Source organism: Nerophis lumbriciformis, linkage group LG06, assembly GCF_033978685.3.
Source record: "Nerophis lumbriciformis linkage group LG06, RoL_Nlum_v2.1, whole genome shotgun sequence".
In the NCBI taxonomy this organism is placed as follows: Eukaryota; Metazoa; Chordata; class Actinopteri; order Syngnathiformes; family Syngnathidae; genus Nerophis; species Nerophis lumbriciformis.
In genome coordinates, this window is record NC_084553.2 from 9,351,622 (window position 1) to 9,373,450 (window position 21,829).

At 37.8% G+C, this 21,829-nt stretch overlaps 1 protein-coding gene across 3 annotated transcripts in view; it reads left to right on the forward strand.

Moving 5' to 3' along the window:
• ntrk3b (neurotrophic tyrosine kinase, receptor, type 3b) overlaps positions 1 to 21,829 on the forward strand; it is a 656,085-nt gene that overhangs the window by 270,085 nt on the left and 364,171 nt on the right. For all 3 annotated transcript variants that reach the window (XM_061963693.1, XM_061963694.1, XM_061963695.1), the window contains exons 5-6: positions 12,505 to 12,659; positions 20,453 to 20,598. In XM_061963693.1, coding sequence (XP_061819677.1) covers positions 12,505 to 12,659; positions 20,453 to 20,598 — 301 coding nt within the window. The remainder of the gene's footprint in view (positions 1 to 12,504; positions 12,660 to 20,452; positions 20,599 to 21,829) is intronic.

A 21,829-nucleotide genomic window follows, 5' to 3' on the forward strand; every position in this document is an offset into this window, starting at 1 on the left:
TTATTTAAGAAAATGTTGGCCAATCTGTGTCAGTGTGGTATAAAAGGAGTAAAACATAATTTTCCGTTAAAAATGTAAAATATATTACTATCATAATGTACAATATATATTAATTATTTTCAGGAATTTGGGGTGTTAGATCACGCTAATTAATCAACATTATTGATTTATTTCATTTAAGAAAATGTTGGCCAATCTGTGCCAGTGTGGTACAAAAGGAGTAAAACATAATTTTCCGTTAAAAATGTAAAATATATTACTATCATAATGTACAATATATATTAATTATTTTCAGGAATTTGGGGTGTTAGATCACGCTAATTAATCAACATTATTGATTTATTTCATTTAAGAAAATGTTGGCCAATCTGTGTCAGTGTGGTATAAAAGGAGTAAAACATAATGTTCCGTTAAATGTTTCATAATATATTACTATCATAATGTATGATATATATTAATTCCTTTCAGGAATTTAGGGTGTTAGATCGCGCTAATTAATCAACATTATTTATTTATTGAATTTAAGAAAATGTTGGCCATCTGTGTCAGTGTGATATAAAAGGAGTAAAACATCGATTTTCCATTAAAAATTAAAAATATATTACTATCATAAGATATAATATATATGAATTCCTTTCAGGAATTTGGGGTGTTAGATTGCGCTAATTAATCAATATTATTTATTTATTTAATTTAAGAAAATGTTGGCCAATCTGTGCCAGTGTGGTATAAAAGGAGTAAAACATAATTTTCCGTTAAAAATAAAAAATATATTACTATCATAATGTATAATATATATTAATTATTTTCAGGAATTTGGGGTGTTAGATCGCGCTAATTAATCAACATTTATTTATTTATTTCATTTAAGAAAATGTTGGCCAATCTGTGGCAGTGTGGTATAAAAGGAGTAAAACATAAATTCTGTGAAAAATTAAAAATATATTACTAGCATAAAGCATAATATATATTAATTCCTTTCAGGAATTTGGGGTTTTAGATCGCGCTAATTAATCAACATTATTTATTTATTTCATTTAAGAAAATGTTGGCCAATCTGTGCCAGTGTGGCATAAAAGGAGTAAAACATCATTTTCCGGTTTTTTTTGTGTGTAAATCTTGCGGTTTTCGAAGTCATTGAAGTCAACGTTACAAAGGAACACGTGAAAGAAGAAAAAAATGATAGAAAATTCATAAAAATCACACAATTTTATTGGGAAAAAAAATTACCTCGAAACTTTTACCGCAATACTTTGAGAAAAGAAAAGAAAAACAAAACAACAACAATGAGAAGTAAAAGCGTCTACCCGCAAGGAGGAACGCCATGGCGCCGCGGCGACATCAATTATTCATGTGTTCGCCGCCAAGGACGTTGAGGCCAACATTCATCCCCGCCAAATTGGCCAATCACAGCGCCCGAGATTGGACCTGAATAGGTGAGGCGAGAGACTGAAATGTATTCACAGAGAAACACACCTGACTGCCTAACCATGAACGCCATCACCTTTGACCTTGTGACCCAGCAGAGCGTTGATGGAGTGACATCGTTGATGATCACATGACCATGGTTGTTGATCACATGACCATGGTTGTTGATCACATGACCATGGTTGTTGATCACATGACCATGGTTGTTGATCACATGACCATGCGGCGCTATCTTTATTACCGTTTGTTGGCGATCACATGGAGCATTTATGCAACAATACAGGGCACTCCTGTCACATAGAGGATCTTTGACTGGCAGTTTGGCAGTCAATCCTCTAAAACAGCAGATTGCTTCTGTCACATAGAGGATCTTTGACAAGCTGTTTTGGATTAAAGGAACTTTTTTTTTTGTTGTCATACAAACTCACATGAGAATGTATGTTCTTGTAAAAAAAAAAAGTTTTGGTAGGTTATTGAAAAAAAAAATCTTCCAAGCAGATCTTTACTTGGTATTTTTGCATAGGTTCTTAAAAAAAGTAGAGGGCTCCTGTCTCATAGAGGATCTTTGACTCGCATTTTTTTGTAGATTTTTAAAAAGCGGGGTGCTACTGTCACACAGAGGATCTTCGACTAGCAGTTTTGTGTAGAAATTATTTTTAAAAGCAGTGTCCTGTCAAATAGAGGATCTTTGACTAGCATTTGTTTTGTAGATTTTTAAAAAGCGGGGTGCTACTGTCCCACAAAGGATCTTCGACTAGCAGTTTTGTGTGCAAATTACTTTTAAAAATCACTATCTTCCTGTCAAATAGAGGATCTTTAACTAGCAGTTTAGCATAGTTTCTTACAAAAAGCAGTGTCTTGTCAAATAGAGGATCTTTGACTAGCATTTGTTTGTAGATTTTTAAAAAGCGGGGTGCTACTGTCCCACAGAGGATCTTCGTCTAGCAGTTTTGTGTACAAATTACTTTTAAAAAGCAGTGTCTTCCTGTCAAATAGAGGATCTTTAACTAGCAGTTTAGCGTAGTTTCTTACAAAAAGCAGTGTATCTTGTTAAATAGAGGATCTTTAACTAGCAGTTTAGCGCAGTTGCTTACAAAAAGCAGTGTATATTGTCAAATTGAGGATCTTTGACGAGCAGTTTTATGTAGTTTCTTAAACAAAGCAGAGTGCTCTTGTCTCATAGAGGATCTTTGACAAGCTGTTTTGGATTAAAATAACTTTTTTTGTTGTCATACAAACTCACATGAGAAGTTTTGGTAGGTTATTGAAAAAAAAAATCTTCCAAGTAGCTCTTTACTTGGCATTTTTTGCATAGGTTCTTAAAAAAAGTAGATGGCTCCTGTCTCATAGAGGATCTTTGACTCGCATTTTTTTGTAGATTTTTAAAAAGCGGGGTGCTACTGTCACACAGAGGATCTTCGACTAGCAGTTTTGTGTAGAAATTATTTTTAAAAAGCAGTGTCCTGTCAAATAGAGGATCTTTAACTAGCATTTTTTTTGTAGATTTTTAAAAAGCGGGGTGCTACTGTCCCACAGAGGATCTTCTGCGAGCAGTTTTGTGTACAAATTACTTTTAAAAAGCACTGTCTTCCTGTCAAATAGAGGATCTTTAACTAGCAGTTTAGCGTAGTTTCTTACAAAAAGCAGTGTATCTTGTTAAATAGAGGATCTTTAACTAGCAGTTTAGCGCAGTTGCTTACAAAAAGCATTTGTATATTGTCAAATGGAGGATCTTTGACGAGCAGTTTTATGTAGTTTCTTAAACAAAGCAGAGTGCTCTTGTCTCATAGAGGATCTTTGACAAGCTGTTTTGGATTAAAATAGCTTCTTTTTGTTGTCATACAAACTCACATGAGAACGTATGTTTTTGTAAAAAAAAAAAAAGCTTTAGTAGGTTATTGAAAAAAAAAAATCTTCCAAGTAGCTCTTTACTTGGCATTTTTGCATAGGTTCTTAAAAAAAGTAGAGGGCTCCTGTCTCATAGAGGATCTTTGACTCGCATTTTTTTTGTAGATTTTTAAAAAGCAGGGTGCTACTGTCACACAGAGGATCTTCGACTAGCAGTTTTGTGTAGAAATTATTTAAAAAAAGCAGTGTCCTGTCAAATAGAGGATCTTTAACTAGCATTTTTTTTGTAGATTTTTAAAAAGCGGGGTGCTACTGTCCCACAGAGGATCTTCGACGAGCAGTTTTGTGTACAAATTACTTTTAAAAAGCACTGTCTTCCTGTCAAATAGAGGATCTTTAACTAGCAGTTTAGCGTAGTTTCTTACAAAAAGCAGTGTATCTTGTTAAATAGAAGATCTTTAACTAGCAGTTTAGCGCAGTTGCTTACAAAAAGCAGTATATATTGTCAAATGGAGGATCTTTGACGAGCAGTTTTATGTTGTTTCTTAAACAAAGCAGAGTGCTCTTGTCTCATAGAGGATCTTTGACAAGCTGTTTTGGATTAAAGGAACTTTTTTTTTGTTGTCATAGAAACTCACATGAGAACGTATGTTCTTGTAAAAAAAAAAGTTTTGGTAGGTTATTGAAAAAAAAACATTTCCAAGTAGCTCTTTACTTGCCATTTTTGCATAGGTTCTTAAAAAGAGCAGAGGGCTCCTGTCTCATAGAGGATCTTTGACTAGCATTTTTTGTAGAGTTTTAAAAAGCGGGGTGCTCCTGTCACACAGAGGATATTCGACTAGCAGTTTTGTGTACAAATTACTTTTAAAAAGCAGTGTCCTCCTGTCAAATAGAGGATCTTTAACGAGCAGTTTTGCAAAGTTGCTTACAAAAAGCCGTGTGCTCCTGTCGAATAGAGGATCTTTGACGAGCAGTTTTGCATAGTTTCTTAGAAAAGTGGTGTGGTGTTGTCAAATAGAGGATCTTTGACGAGCAGTGTTGCAGTTTCTTAAAATAGTAGTGTGCTCCTGTCGAATAGAGGATCTTTAACTAGCAGTTTTGCGAAGTTGCTTACAAAAAGCAGTGTGCTCCTGTCGAATAGAGGATCTTTGAGGAGCAGTTTTGCATAGTTTCTTAGAAAAGTGGTGTGGTGTTGTCAAATAGAGGATCTTTGACGAGCAGTGTTGCAGTTTCTTAAAAAAGTAGTGTGCTCCTGTCGAATAGAGGATCTTTAACTAGCAGTTGAGCGTAGTTTCTTACAAAAAGCTGTGTATCTAGTCAAATGGAGGATCTTTGACGATCGGTTTTGCATAGTTTCTTAAAAAAGTAGTGTGGTGTTGTTAAATAGAGGATCTTTGACGAGCAGTGTTGCAGTTTCTTAAAAAAGTAGTGTGCTCCTGTCGAATAGAGGATCTTTAACTAGCAGTTGAGCGTAGTTTCTTACAAAAAGCTGTGTATCTAGTCAAATGGAGGATCTTTGACGATCGGTTTTGCATAGTTTCTTAAAAAAGTAGTGTGGTGTTGTTAAATAGAGGATCTTTGACGAGCAGTGTTGCAGTTTCTTAAAAAAGTAGTGTGCTCCTGTCGAATATAGGATCTTTGACAAGCAGTCGTGCATCGTTTCTTAAAAAAGTAGTGTGCTCCTGGCAAATAGAAGATCTTTGACTAACAGTCGTGCGTAGTTTCTTAAAAAAGGCAGTGTGCTCCTTTCATATTGTTAATCGTCATTTAAAGGATCTTTGACTAGTGTTTTTGCAGCAGATACTAAAAGCTGCAGTGTGGTCCCATCATATAGAGCATGGGTGTCAAACTCTGGACCACGGGCCAAACTTGGCACATATCTTGTGACTGGGTCTGAACAATGTTAGAATGGATGAAAAGCGGACGTGACGATAGCTCGTAGAGAATGTTAAAGGCAGTGCATTTAAGGCACGCCCCCAAGACTGTGGTCCGGGTGGACGAGATCTAATGACTGTTCGTTCGATAATGAAGGTTGCCTCAGCTCAAAGCCTGAGCCCCGACATTAATGAACTAGCATCCAAGAAAAGATGGCAGGTATCTGGCTTAGGCACATCAGATTAGATCAGTGTGTTGCAAACTGAGCAGTTTAAAGTCCTGTCAAGTACGCCCTGGACAAGTCGCCACCTCAACACAGGAGATCAAGACTTGGACTGTGGTGTGTTTGTTTTCCCGTGATGCAAGTAAAGCTGGACTGGTAATGGCGTGAAGGTAAATACATGATTTATTTCTAACTCAAAAAAAAAAAAAAAAAAACGAAAAGCGCGCACAGTGGGGGAGAAACAACTTGGCTATGAAAACAAATACTTGCACAAAGGCAAAAACTATGAACAACAAAAAACACTAACTGTGGCAATAATAAACAAAACTTACTTGGCATGGACTAAAAGGAGCAGCGTGAACGATGGACATGAAAAAAGAGTCAGAAATGTGCAGAGCATAAATGTGGGGGTGTCACCAGAAAGACAAACTGAAAACAATGAACTTAAATACTACAGACATGATTAACGAAAACAGGTGCGTGACTCAAAACGGGAAACAGGTGCGTGACGTGACAGGTGAAAACTAATGGGTTGCTATGGTGACAAACAAGAGTGCACAATGAGTCCAAACGTGGAACAGGTGAAACTAATGGGTAATCATGGAAACAAGACAAGGGAGTGAAAAGCCAGAAACTAAAGAGTCCAATAACTAAACAAAACATGACTAAAACAAAACATGATTACACAGACATGACAAGTCCTGAATGGTTGGTTTATTCATTGCTATTTTATGTTCACATTTATTAGCCTGTGGAAAAAGTTAATGTTGATATTTACCTCAGGAGGCTGCAAATAGAAAAGAGGCATTCAATTTTTATTTAAATTGTATTTGATATGCCATTGATATTTTTTAATTATTATTATTATTATTTGAAACTGGATTTTGCATGTCACTATAAAGTTATATAAGCCTTGCTTGTTCAATATTCAATGCAAAACTTGTTTGGATCCCGATCAAAAAGGTTAATTTGTTCAACGTTGGCCCGCGGCTTTGTTCAGTTTTACTCTGTATTTGAGTTTGACACCCCTGATATAGAGGATCTCTGACTCCATACTTGCCAACCCTCCCGGATTTTCCGGGAGACTCCCGAAATTCAGCGCCTCTCCCGAAAACCTCCCGGGACAAATTTTCCTCCCGAAAATCTCCCGAAATTCAGGCGGACTCAGGTCCTCCACAATATAAAAAAGCGTACCTGCCCAATCACGTTATAACTGTAGAATGATGGAGGGCGAGTTCTTGGTTTCTTATGTGGGTTTATTGTTAGGCAGTTTCATTAACGTCCTCCCAGCGTGGCAACAACACACAACAACAACAGTCACTTTTTTTGTATACCGTAAAGCAGTTCGTCTGCCGTAAACAGCAATGTTGTGACACTCTTAAACAGGACAATACTGCCATCTAGTGCATTTGATGAAAAAGCACTTTTGTGCGTGCCACACAGCAATGCATCATCAGAGAGGGTGTTCAGCATGGTTCGAAAAATAGTGACAGAGAATAGAACAAGGATGGACAATTCAACCCTTAACTCAACAATGAGTAGATTAGTATTATGTGTGTGTATATGTGTAAATAAATGAACACTGAAATTCAAGTATTTATTTTATATATATATATATATATATATATATATATATATATATATATATATATATATATATATATATATATATATAAAATAAAAAATATATACATATATATATATATATATATAATAAAATAAATATATATATATATATATATAGCTAGAATTCACTAAACATCAAGTATTTCTTATATAAATATATATATATATATATATATATATATATATATATATATATATATATATATATATATATATATATATATATATATATACACACACACACATATATATACATATATATATACATATATATATATATATATATATATATATATATATATATATATATATATATATATATATATATATATATATATATATATATAATACTTGACTTGGTGAATTCTAGCTGTAAATATACTCCTCCCCGTTGTGACACTCTTAAACAGGACAATACTGCCATCTAGTGCATTTGATAAAAGCACTTTTGTGCGTGCCACACATCAATGCATCATCAGAGAGGGTTGTTCAGCATGGTTCAAAAAATAGTGACAGAGAATAGAACAAGGATGGACAATTCAACCCTTAACTCAACAATGAGTAGATGAGTGTTATGTGTGTGTATATGTGTAAATAAATGAACACTGAAATTCAAGTATTTATTTTATATATATATATATATATATAAAAAATATATATATAATAAAATAAATATATATATATATATATATATATATATATATAAAAAATAAAAAATATATACATATATATATATATATATATAATAAAATAAATAAATATATATATATATATATATATATATATAGCTAGAATTCACTGAACATCAAGTATTTCTTATATAAATATATATATATATATATACACACACACACATATATATACATATATATCAAAAACATCAGAGCGCTCGTATCACATAGAGGATCTTGGGCTGGTGTTGACACACTGCATCGCTGTAGTAAAACATGGCAATATTATTAATGTACGAGCGAAGTCAAGTAGTATTAAAATACGGTACAAATAGTGTCATAAAAGTTGCTGTTATGTAGTTGAATATTTACGGCAACCCTCCTTCAGTCCCTCCATGTTGTTTACACACGTTGTGAGGCTAAAAGGACACTTTCAAGGTCCAGGCCCCAAACAAGTATCGCGGCTTTTATCTGGTCAGTATTCAGTCCATGAAGCCTCACCGAAGGAAGACGGCGGGTAGTTCCGCTGAGTGAATCTTCCTTGTAATTCCCGTGGAAACAAGCAGGGGGGGAAGAAGCATCAATTCCTCGCAGACAATCTATGAAAGGCTCTTTGTCATTATTATTGCCGCCGGTGCGCCGGCCGCCGTAATTGCCTTCCGAGGAGCGCCCCGTCATAACACTGCAGCTCGCAACATTGGAACTACAAGGAAGTCGGAGTCGCTTTAGTCAAAAATAAATAAATGTCTGAAACGGTCTGGAGGAGGCCGACGCTTTTTCCAAACAACCGAGGAGCTGATCGGACGACGTTTGTTTGTGTCAGGCACCTTTTTGAGCGTGCTTACCCCACAACCAGTGAAGTTGGCACGTTGTGTAAATAGTAAATAAAAACTAAATACAATGTTTTGCAAATCCTTTTCAATTTATATTCAATTGAATGGACTGCAAAGACAACATATTTAACGTCCGAACTGGAAAACTATTTTTTTGGAATTTCATGCATGCAACATGTTTCAAAAAAAGCTGGCACAAGTGGCAAAAAAGACTGAAAAAGTTGAGGAATGCTCATCAAACACTTATTTGGAACATCCCACAGGTGAACAGGCTCATTGGGAAACAGGTGGGTGCCATGATTGGGTAAAAAAAAAGCAGCTTCAATGAAATGCTCAGTCATTCACAAGAAAGGACGGGGCGAGGGTCACCACTTTGTCAACAAATTGTTCAAGAACAACATTTCTCAATGAGCTATTGCAAGGAATTTAGGGATTTCACCATCTACGGTCCGTAATATCATCAAAAGGTTCAGAGAATCTGGAGAAATCACTGCACGTAAGCGATGATGTTACACACCTCCGATCCCTTAGGCGGTACTGAATCAAAAAAGTGTGTAAAGGATATCACCACATGGGCGCAGGAACACTTCAGAAAACCACTGTCTGTAACGACAGTTTGTCGCTACATATGTAAGTGCAAGTTAAAACTCTACTATGCAAAGCGAAAGCCATTTATCAACAACACCCAGAAACGCCGCCGGCTTTGCTGGGCCCGAGCTCATCTAAGATGGACTCATGCAAAGTGGAAAAGTGTTCTGTGGTCTGACGAGTCCACATTTCAAATTGTTTTTGGAAATATTCAACATCGGACCAAAGAGGAAGCGAACCATCCAGACTGTTATAGGCGCAAAGTTCAAAAGCCAGCATCTGTGATGGTATGCATTAGTGCCCAAGGCATGGGTAACTTACACATCTGTGAAGGCGCCATTAATGCTGAAAGGTACATACAGGTTTTGGAACAACATATGGTGCCATCTAAGCGCCGTCTTTTTCATGGACGCCCCTGCTTATTTCAACAAGACAATGCCAAGCCACATTCAGTACGTGTTACAACAGCGTGGCTTTGTAAAAAAAAGAGTGCGGGTACTCTCCTGGCCCGCCTGCAGTCCAGACCTGTCTCCCATCGAAAATGTGTGGCGCATTATGAAGCGTAAAATACGACAGCGGAGACCACCGGACTGTTGAACGACTGAAGCTCTACATAAAACAAGAATGGGAAAGAATTCCACTTTCAAAGCTTCAACAATAAGTTTCCTCAGTTCCCAATCGTTTACTGAGTGTTGTTAAAAGAAAAGGCCATGTAACACAGTGGTGAACATGCCCTTTCGCATCTACTTTGGCACATGTTGCAGCCATAAAATTCTAAGTTAATTATTATTTGCAAAAAAAAAAGAAAAAGTTTATGAGTTTGAACATCAAATATGTTGTCTTTGTAGTGCATTCAATTGAATATGGGTTGAAAAGGATTTGCAAATCATTGTATTCCGTTTATATTTACATCTAACACAATTTCCCAACTCATATGGAAACGGGGTTTGTATAATGTAGGAACCACAAATATTAATAACAGAAAGAAACAATCCTTTTGTGTGAATGAGTGTGAATTGTAAGTAGGGCTGCAACTAACAATTAATTTGATAATCGATTAATCTGTCGATTATTACTTCGATTAATCGATTAATAATCGGAGAAAAGAGACAAACTACATTTCTATCCTATCCAGTATATTATTGGAAAAAAAAACAGCATACTGGCACCATACTTATTTTGATTATTGTTTCTCAGCTGTTTGTAAATGTTGCAGTTTATAAATAAAGGTTTATTAAAAAAAAAAATGTAATTACAAAAAATTAAATTAAATTAAAAAAGAGCCTCTGCGCATGCGCATAGAATAGTTTCAACGAATCGATGACTAAATTAATCGGCAACTATTTTTAGAATCGATTTTTAATCGATTAGTTGTTGCAGCCTTAATTGTAAGTGTATCTTGTGTTTTTTTTTTATTGAATTTTTTTTATTTCGTCTGTCTATCTGTGTTGGCCCTGTGATGAGGTGGCGACTTGTCCAGGGTGTACCCCGCCTTCCGCCCAATTGTAGCTGAGATAGGCTCCAACGCCCCCCTGCCACCCCGAAGGGAATAAGCGGTAGAAAATGGATGGATGGATGGATGGATGGATTTTTTTTATTTCTTGTGCGGCCCGGTACCAATCGATCCACGGACTGGTACCGGTGGTTGGGGACCAGGGGCGCCGAAAAGGGGGGGGTAAAGAAGACGGATTCTAGGGGCCCATGATGGAGGGGGGGCCTAGAGAGGCCCCTAATGATGATGAAATTATAATACAGAAAAAATAATGACACTGCGTTGGGCATACTTGCCAACCTTGAGACCTCCGATTTCGGGAGGTGGGGGGTGGGGGCGTGGTCGGGGGTGGGGCAGGGCGTGGTTGGGGGCGTGGTTAAGAGGGGAGGAGTATATTGACAGCTAGAATTCACCAAGTCAAGTATTACATACATACATACATACATACATACATATATATATATATATATATATATATATATATATATATATATATATATATATATATATATATATATATATATATACATATATATATATATATGTATGTGTGGGAAAAAAAATCACAAGACTACTTCATCTCTACAGGCTTGTTTCATGAGGGGGTTCCCTCAATCATCAGGAGATGATCTCCTGATGATTGAGGGAACCCCCTCATGAAACAGGCCTGTAGAGATGAAGTAGTCTTGTGATTTTTTTTCCCACACATACATATATTGCGCTCTACTACGGTATCGAGCACTATTTTTTGGATAACCTTATTAAGACATATACATATATATATATATATATATATATATATATATCTACATCCTGAAAATATGCAAATAAAACTGTGTTTAGATAATTGATACTTCAAACTTGCATAAATAAATATTAAGGAATATAACACAACTTGGCTTCTGAGAGCTGCAAAATGTAATGAAAAAAATGCTAAAGTTGTTGATAAACAAGCAATTATTTTAATAATTAAATATGGTCATTTTAAATGAATTATTATGATAATTTAAAATTAATTATTTCAAATATGTTTATTTTAATGTATAATTCTAATGCCTGGATGTAATAAGGAGTCAGAAAAAATACAAATAAAAATACAATTAATTTTGATGTTTTTAGCAAAATATAGTAAACTTTTTTTTTTTTTTTTTTTTTTTTTAAATTAATAAATATATTTATTTTTAGGTAAGATAAACATAATAATACAATTTATCTCTTGTCTGGATGATTTAGTTCTTGTCACCCTGTTGTCGTCCGTCGTGAAAAAAGGATGTCCTCATTCAGGTCCGCATGGAGGGGGGCGTGGCCTCCAGCTCCGGCTGAAAATCGGGAGATTTTCGGGAGAATATTTGTGCCGGGAGGTTTTCGGGAGAGGCGCTGAATTTCGGGAGTCTCCCGGAAAATTCGGGAGGGTTGGCAAGTATGGTGTTGGGTGCCCTGTAAAGATTATTTTCATGGGGTACCAAAATCCCTAGCGGGGCCCCTGTTGGGGACCGCTGTGTTAAAGCATGTCAGATATAATCATTGAATATGATTCAAATCAAGAGTCAGACTATTAAAATCAGTGTTAACATTTGAGCGATATAGATGATCTTTGTTTGCAGTAACGTCTTGTAAAACAAAAACCGCTGGAGGCAAAGCCAGAAATACATAAATAATACAAATAAAGCGACTTTATGAATAAATGATCTTGTCACGGGGGAGACGTTGTTCATGGAGCATCTCTCTGTCGTGCACCATAACCTCCTTTTTAGGAGGCATTTTACGGGTGGAGGGAGAATATCCAGAGCAAAAAAAAAAAAAAAAAAAAAAAAAAAAAAAAAACGTGCTGATGCCGCAATAAAACCGGTGCGTATACTTTGCAATGTGACCGCGACAAACGTGCGTCGGACTGACGTGTGCGGCGGTCTCTGCTCGCAGGCGGCTGGACGGCGTGGTGTTCAAGTGCGGCTGCGACGTGCGCTGGATCCAGCTGTGGCAGGAGCGAGGGGAGGCGGGGCTTCACGCCCAGCAGCTGTACTGCAGGAACGGGGCCTCCAAGATGAAACTGCACAACATGTACATTCAGCACTGCGGTGAGTGACAGCGACAGAACAACGTCCGCATGCGAATGGACAAACATGTTCATGCCAGGTGATGACGTTTGCAGAAGGTAGGTGGCGTGTGAATGTGAATGGACTGACAGATGCAACCACGTTGTTATTATGTTGACAGTGTGTGGGATACCTCTGGGATAGGCAATGTTTGTTCAGTAATGTGTGTGAATGGACATACAATACATATGTACAAAGTAAAGATTCATGTTTGGATACGTATGTGAATGGACTGACTGATATTGCATTGTGTGTCTGTATTTCTAAGGACTGGCACATGTTTACCTCATCTCTCTGTATGTGAATGGACGGACCGATGTTACTTGTGTGTGTTTGTAAGCGAATGGACTGGCAGGTGTTTGCCTCATGAGTCTGTATGCACATACATGGGCAAACAGGTGTTGCCATTGTGTGTGTTGGCGTGAATAGACTAACCGGTGTTACTTTTGTGTGTGTGAATGGACTGACTGATGTTGCTTTTGTGTGTGTCTGAATGTGAATTGACTGACAGGTGTTTACCTTACAAACGGATGTTACTTGTGTGTGTTTGTAAGCAAATGAACTGGCCTTATGAGTCTGTATGTAAGTGGACAAACAGGTGTTTCCATTGTGTGTGTTTGCGTGAATAGACTAACTGGTGTTACTTTTGTGTGTGTGAATGGACTGACGGGTGTTTACCTTATGTGTCCCTATTTGAATTCTGAGACAGCTGTTAATCCAAAATGTCTGTATGGGACTTGACAGAGCAAGTGTCGCATTTGTGTGCCCGTATGTGAGTGGACTGACAAATGTATACCTTATCCATCTGTATGTTAAAGGACAAACCGATGTTACTTGTGTGTGTTTGTAAGCAAATGGACTGGCAGGTGTCTGCCTCATGAGTCTGTATGTATGTGCATTGGCAAACAGGTGTTGCTATTGTGTGTGTTTGCGTGAATAGACTAACCGGTGTTACTTTTGTGTGAGTGAATGGACTGACAGGTGTTGGCCCTATATGTCCCTATTTGAATTTCAAGACAGCTGTTGATCTAAATAGTCTGTATGTGACATGACAGACAAGTGTTAAATTTGTGTGCCTGTATGGGAATGGACTGACAAATGTTTACCTTATCCATCTGTTTGTGAATGGACAAACCGATGTTTCTTGTGTGTGTTTGTAAGTGAATGGACTGGCCTTATGAGTCTGTATGCAAATGGAAAAACAGGTGTTGCCTTCGTGTGTCTTTATGTGAATGCACTGACTGATGTTGCTTTTGTGTGTGTCTGAATGTGAATTGACTGACAGGTGTTTACCTTATGTGTCCCTATTTGAATTCTGAGACAGCTGTTAATCCAAAATGTCTGTATGGGACTTGACAGAGCAAGTGTCGCATTTGTGTGCCCGTATGTGAGTGGACTGACAAATGTTTACCTTATCCATCTGTATGTGAATGGACAAACCGATGTTATTTGTGTGTGTTTGTAAGTAAATGGACTGGCCTTATGAGTCTGTATGTAATTGGACACAAAGGTGTTGCCATTGTGTGCGTTTGCGTGAATAGACTAACCGGTGTTACTTGTGTGTGTGTGTGTGTGAATTGACTGACAGGTGTTTGCCCTATGTGTCTCTATTTGAATTTTAAGGCAGCTGTTGATCTAAAATGTCTGTATGTGACATGACAGACAAGTGTTAAATCCGTGTGCCTGTATGGGAATGGACTGACAGATGTTTACCTTATCCATCTGTATGTGAATGGACAAACCGATATTACTTGTGTGTGTTTGTAAGTGAATGGACTGGCCTTGTGAGTCTGTATGTAAATGGACAAACAGGTGTTGCCATTGTGTGTCTTTATGTGAATGAACTGACAGGTGTTTGCCCTATGTGTCACCTATTTGAATTTCAAGAAAGCTGTTAATCTAAAATGTCTGTATGTGACGTGACAGACACGTGTTGTATCCGTGTGCCTGTATGGGAATGGACTGACAAATGTTTACCTTATCTCTCTGTATGTGAATGGACGGACCGATGTTACTTGTGTGTGTTTGTAAGTGAATGGACTGGCCTTATGAGTCTGTATGTTAATGGACAAACAGGTGTTGCCTTCGTGTGTCTTTATGTGAATGGACTGACTGATGTTGCTTTTGTGTGTGTCTGAATGTGAATTGACTGACAGCTGTTTACCTTATGTGTCCCTATTTGAATTCTGAGACAGCTGTTAATCCAAAATGTCTGTATGGGACTTGGAAGAGCAAGTGTTGCATTTGTGTGCCTGTATGTGAGTGGACTGACAAATGTTTACCTTATCCATCTGTATGTGAATGGACAAACCGATGTTACTTGTGTGTGTTTGTAAGCAAATGGACTGGCAGGTGTTTGCCTCATGAGTCTGTATGTATGTGCATGGGCAAACAGGAGTTGCCATTGTGTGTGTTTGCGTGAATAGACTAACCGGTGTTACTTTTGTGTGAGTGAATGGACTGACAGGTGTTGGCCCTATATGTCCATATTTGAATTTTAAGACAGCTGTTCATCTAAAATGTCTGTATGTGACATGGCAGACACGTGTTAAATCCGTGTGTCTGTATGGGAATGGACTGACAAATGTTTACCTCATCTCTCTGTATGTGAATGGACAGACCGATGTTACTTGTGTGTGTTTGTAAGCGAATGGACTGGCAGGTGTTTGCCTCATGATTCTGTATGTATGTACATGGGCAAACAGGTGTTGCCATTGTGTGTGTTGGCGTGAATAGACTAACCGGTGTTACTTTTGTGTGTGTGAATGGACTGACTGATGTTGCTTTTGTGTGTGTCTGAATGTAAATGGCCTGACAGGTGTTTGCCCTACGTGTCCCTATTTGAATTTTAAGGCAGCTGTTAATCTAAAATGTCTGTATGTGACATGACAGACAAGTGTTAAATCCGTGTGCCTGTATGGGAATGGACTGACAAATGTTTACCTTATCCATCTGTATGTGAATGGACAAACCGATGTTACTTGTGTGTGTTTGTAAGTGAATGGACTGGCCTTATGAGTCTGTATGCAAATGGACTGACAGGTGTTTACCTTTTGTGTCCCTATTTGAATTCTGAGACAGCTGTTAATCCAAACTGTCTGTATGGGACTTGACAGAACAAGTGTCGCATTTATGTGCCTGTATGTGAGTGGACTGACAAATGTTTACCTTATCCATCTGTATGTGAAAGGACAAACCGATGTTACCTGTGTGTGTTTGTAAGCAAATGGACTGGCAGGTGTTTGCCTCATGAGTCTGTATGTATGTGCATGGGCAAACAGGTGTTGCTATTGTGTGTGTTTGCGTGAATAGACTAACCGGTGTTACTTTTGTGTGAGTGAATGGACTGACAGGTGTTGGCCCTATATGTCCATATTTGAATTTTAAGACAGCTGTTAATCTAAAATGTCTAATTGTGACATGACAGACACGTGTTGCATCCGTGTGCTTGTATGGGAATGGACTGACAAATGTTTACCTTATCCATCTGTATGTGAATTGACAAACCGATGTTACTTGTGTGTGTGTTTGTAAGTGAATGGACTGGCCTTATGAGTCTGTATGCAAATGGACAAACAGGTGTTGCCTTCGTGTGTCTTTATGTGAATGCACTGACTGATGTTGCTTTGGTGTGTGTCTGAATGTGAATGGACTGACAGGTGTTTACCTTATGTGTCCCTATTTGAATTCTGAGACAGCTGTTAATCCAAAATGTCTGTATGGGACTTGACAGAGCAAGTGTTGCATTTGTGTGCCTGTATGTGAGTGGACTGACAAATGTATACCTTATCCATCTGTATGTGAAAGGACAAACCGATGTTAATTGTGTGTGTTTGTAAGCAAATGGACTGGCAGGTTTTTGCCTCATGAGTCTGTATATATGTGCATGGGCAAACAGGTGTTGCCATTGTGTGTGTTGGCGTGAATAGACTAACCGGTGTTACTTGTGTGTGTGTGAATGGACTGACAGATGTTGGCCCTATATGTCCCTATTTGAATTTTAAGACAGCTGTTGATCTAAAATGTCTGTATGTGACACGACAGACAAGTGTTAAATCCGTGTGCCTGTATGGGAATGGACTGACAAATGTTTACCTTATCCATCTGTTTGTGAATGGACAAACCGATGTGTGTTTGTAAGTTAATGGACTGACCTTATGAGTCTGTATGTAAATGGACAAACAGGTGTTGCTATCGTGTGTCCATATGTGAATGGACTGACTGATGTTGCTTTTGTGTGTGTCTGAATGTGAATGGACTGACAGGTGTTTACCTTATGTGTCCCTATTTGAATTCTGAGACAGATGTTAATCCAAAATGTCTGTATGGGACTTGGCAGATTCTGTATGTGAGTGGACTGACAAATGTTTACCTTATCCATCTGTATGTGAATGGACAAACCAATGTTATTTGTGTGTGTTTGTAAGTAAATGGACTGGCCTTATGAGTCTGTATGTAAATGGACAAACAGGTGTTGCCATTGTGTGTGTTTGCGTGAATAGACTAACCGGTGTTACTTTTGGGTGTGTGAATGGACTGACGGGTGTTTGCCCTATGTGTCCCTATTTTAATTTTAAGACAGACGTTAATCTAAAATGTCTGTATGTGACATGACAGACACGTGTTGCATCCGTGTGCTTGGATGGGAATGGACTGACAAATGTTTACCTCATCTCTCTGTATGTGAATGGACAGACCGATGTTATGTGCGTGTGTTTGTAAGCGAATGGACTGGCAGCTGTTTGCCTCATGAGTCTGTATGTATGTACATGGGCAAACAGGTGTTGCCATTGTGTGTGTTGGCATGAATAGACTAACCGGTGTTACTTTTGTGTGTGTGAATGGACATGACGTGTTTACACTGTGTTGGAGTTGATGTGAAAGGACAGACAGGTATGTACCATAACTCTTTATGAACGGCTTGATTGATGTTACTTGGGAGTCTTTGTAAGTGAATAGACTGGCAGGTGTTTACCTAATCTTTTTTTTTTTTGTATGTGAATGGAAAAACAGGTGTTTAGAGTATGCCGGCATGTGAATGGACATGACGTGTTTACCCTGTGTTGGAGTTGATGTGACAGGACCGACAGATATTTACTATAACTGTTTATGAATGGCTTGATTGATGTTACTTGGGAGTGTTTGTAAGTGAATAGACCGGCAGGTGTTTACCTAATCTTTTTTTTGTATGTGAATGGACAAACGGGTATGCCGGTATGACAGGTTTACACTGTTTTGGAGTTGATGTGAATGGACGGGCAGGTATTTACCCTAACTGTCTGTTTATGAATGGACTGCCTGATGCTACTTCTGTGTGTTTTTAGATGAATGGACTAACATGTATTTGTCTTATGTGTTTTCATACATAGATAAACAGACAGGTGTTTACCTAATGTGTTTTAATGTATGTGAATGGACAAACAGGTGTTTATAGTATACCGGCATTTGAATGGACATGATGATGTTTTTACATTGTGTTGAAGTTGATGTGAAAGGACAGACAGGTATTTACCATAACTGTTTGATGGCTTGATTGATGTTACTTAAGAGTGTTTGTAAGTGAATAGACCGGTAGGTGTTTACCTAATCTTTTTTTGTATGTGAATGGACAAACGGGTGTTTAGAGTATGCCGGTATGACGGATTTACACTCTTTTGGAGTTGATGTGAATGGACGGACAGGTATTTACCGTAACTGTCTGTTTATGAATGGACTGACTGATGCTACTTCTGTGTGTTTTTAGATGAATGGACTAACATGTATTTGTCTTATGTGTTTTCATACATAGATAAACAGACAGGTGTTTACCTAATGTGTTTTAATGTATGTGAATGGACAAACAGGTGTTTATAGTATGCCGGCATTTGAATGGACATGATGATGTTTTTACATTGTGTTGAAGTTGATGTGAAAGGACAAACAGGTATTTACCATAACTGTTTGATGGCTTGATTGATGTTACTTAAGAGTGTTTGTAAGTGAATAGACCGGTAGGTGTTTACCTAATCTTTTTTTGTATGTGAATGGACAAACAGGTGTTTAGAGTATGCCAGTACGTGAAAGGACATGATGTGTTTTACATTGTGTTGGAGTTGATGTGAAAGGACAGACAGGTATTTACCATAACTGTTTATGAATGGCTTGATTGATGTTACTTGGGAGTGTTTGTAAGTGAATAGACCGGCAGGTGTTTATCTAATCTTTTTTTTGTATGTGAATGGACAAACAAGTGTTTAGAGTATGCCAGTATGTGAAAGGACATGACGTGTTTTACATTGTGTTGGAGTTGATGTGAAAGGACAGACAGGTATTTACCATAACTGTTTGATGGCTTGATTGATGTTACTTGGGAGTGTTTGTAAGTGAATAGATTGGCAGGTTTTTACCTAATCTTTTTTTTTTTTGTACGTGAATGGACAAACAGGTGTTTAGAGTATTGTGTTGGAGTTGATGTGAAAGGACAGACAGTTATGTACCATAACTCTTTATGAACGTCTTGATTGATGTTACTTGGGAGTGTTTGTAAGTGAATAAACCGGTAGGTGTTTACCTAATCTTTTTTTTGTATGTGAATGGACAAACAGGTGTTTAGAGTATGCCAGTACGTGAAAGGACATGACGTGTTTTACATTGTGTTGGAGTTGATATGAAAGGACAGACAGGTATTTACCATAACTGTTTGATGGCTTGATTGATGTCATTTGGGAGTGTTTGTAAGTGAATAGACCGGCAGGTGTTTACCTAATCTTTTTTTGTATGTGAATGGAAACACGGGTGTTTAGTGTATGCCGGTATGACGGGTTTACACTGTTTTGGAGTTGATGTGAATGGACGGACAGGTATTTACCGTAACTGTCTGTTTATGAATGGACTGACTGATGCTACTTCTGTGTGTTTTTAGATGAATGGACTAACATGTATTTGTCTTATGTGTTTTCATACTTAGATAAACAGACAGGTGTTTACCTAATGTGTTTTAATGTATGTGATTGGACAAACAGGTGTTTATAGTATGCCGGCATTTGAATGGACATGATGATGTTTTTACATTGTGTTGAAGTTGACATGAAAGGACAGACAGGTATTTACCATAACTGTTTGATGGCTTGATTGATGTTACTTGGGAGTGTTTGTAAGTGAATAGACCGGCAGGTAATTACCTAATTTTTTTTTTGTATGTGAATGGACAAACAGGTGTTTAGAGTATGCCCGTACGTGAAAAAGGATGTGACGTGTTTACATTGTGTTGGAGATGATGTGAATAGACAAACATATTTATTAGGAGATTTAATTGATGGAGATTCATGTAGATTTGTATGCGAATGGACTTACAGATTGGCACGGTGACGGTTATGTCTGTCGGAAAAAAAAGTGAGATGAGATGAGTTGACGGAGTGAAGGTTGGTGTTTGGATGGTGACTCATCTGCTTTGTGTGTGTGTGTGTGTGTGTGTGTGTGTGTGTGTGTGTGTGTGTGTGTGTGTGTGTGTGTGTGTGTGTGTGTGTGTGTGTGTGTGCGTGTGTGAGTGTGTGTGTGTGTGTGTGTGTGTGTGTGTGTGTGTGTGTGTGTGTGTGTGTGTGTGTGTGTGTGCTATTGTGATAATTGTGTTTCATTAATGAAAAGCGAATAATTGATTTTGTGTGAAAATGTGTAGACACAAGTGGTGACAGGCGTGTATTAATTGTGTGTGTGTGTGTGTGTGTGTGTGTGTGTGTGTGTGTGTGTGTGTGTGTGTGTGTGTGTGTGTGTGTGTGTGTGTGTGTGTGTGTGTGCAGACTTGCCAGAGATCAGTGTGAGCCCCAGCAGCGACGTGTTAGTGATGGAAGGCGACAACGTGACAGTGAGCTGTAATGGAACCGCAGAACCGACGCCTGAAGTGGACTGGACTGTCAGCGGCCTGCAGTCCATCAACACACATCTGGTCAGACCTACACACCACAACACACACACACACACCTGCAACAAAAAGTGTATTTTTACTGTGTATATGTTTGGGGAGAGCAAGACACACACACACACACACACACAAAAAAGCCAAATGCCTGAGCTTAATGAATTAGATCTTGTTCTTGACCCGGATGACTGAGAATACACGCAGACTTAATTAATTAGACCCCGCCGGTTAATTAGCTCAGGTGTGTGCAGAAAGCCTGCGGGGCCGTGTTCCCCCTCCAGCCAGCGCACACACACACACACACACACACACACACGCACACACACACACAGGCCACCTCATTAGGTACGCCTCAGGATGTCAGGGATGAGTACCTTCCACATTTGAACCGATACTGTACCCAGTCCCACTACCGAAGTATAGATATGATACTAAACGATACCTATTTTCTGTACTTGTGTGTTCAAATGCGCTAAATGTTGATTAAAAACATTTTTATTGAACATTTTTATCTTGTTTTTGCAATAGGAAGACGCAGATGGCAGTAGTATTTAGGTTACAGTGTGTTCCCGTATATGTATATATATATATATATATATATATATATATATATATATATATATATATATATATTAGGGATGTCCGATAATATCGGCCTGCCGATATTATGGGCCGATAAATGCGTTAAAATGTAATATCGGAAATTATCGGTATCGGGTTTTTTATTATCGGTATCGTTTTTTGTTTTTTTTAATTAAACCAACATAAAAAGCACAAGATACACTTACAATTAGTGCACCAACCCAAAAAAACCACACAAAAGGGTTGTTTCTTTCTGTTATTAATATTCTGCTTCCTACATTATATATCAATATATATCAATACAGTCTGCAAGGGATACAGTCCGTAAGCACACATGATTGTGCGTGCTGCTGGTCCACTAATAGTACTAACCTTTATCAGCTAATTTTACTATTTTTCATTACTTACTAGTTTCTATGTAACTGTTTTTATATTGTTTTACTTTCTTTTTTATTCAAGAAAATGTTTTTAATTTATTTATCTTAATTTATTAATTTTTTTTAAAAGTACCTTCCTACCTACCTCACTGTACCTGGTTGTCCAAATTAGGCATAATAATGTGTTAATTCCACGACTGTATATATCGGTTGATATCGGTATCAGTTGATATCGGTATCAGTAATTAAAGAGTTGGACATTATCGGAATATCGGATATCGGCAAAAAGCCATTATCGG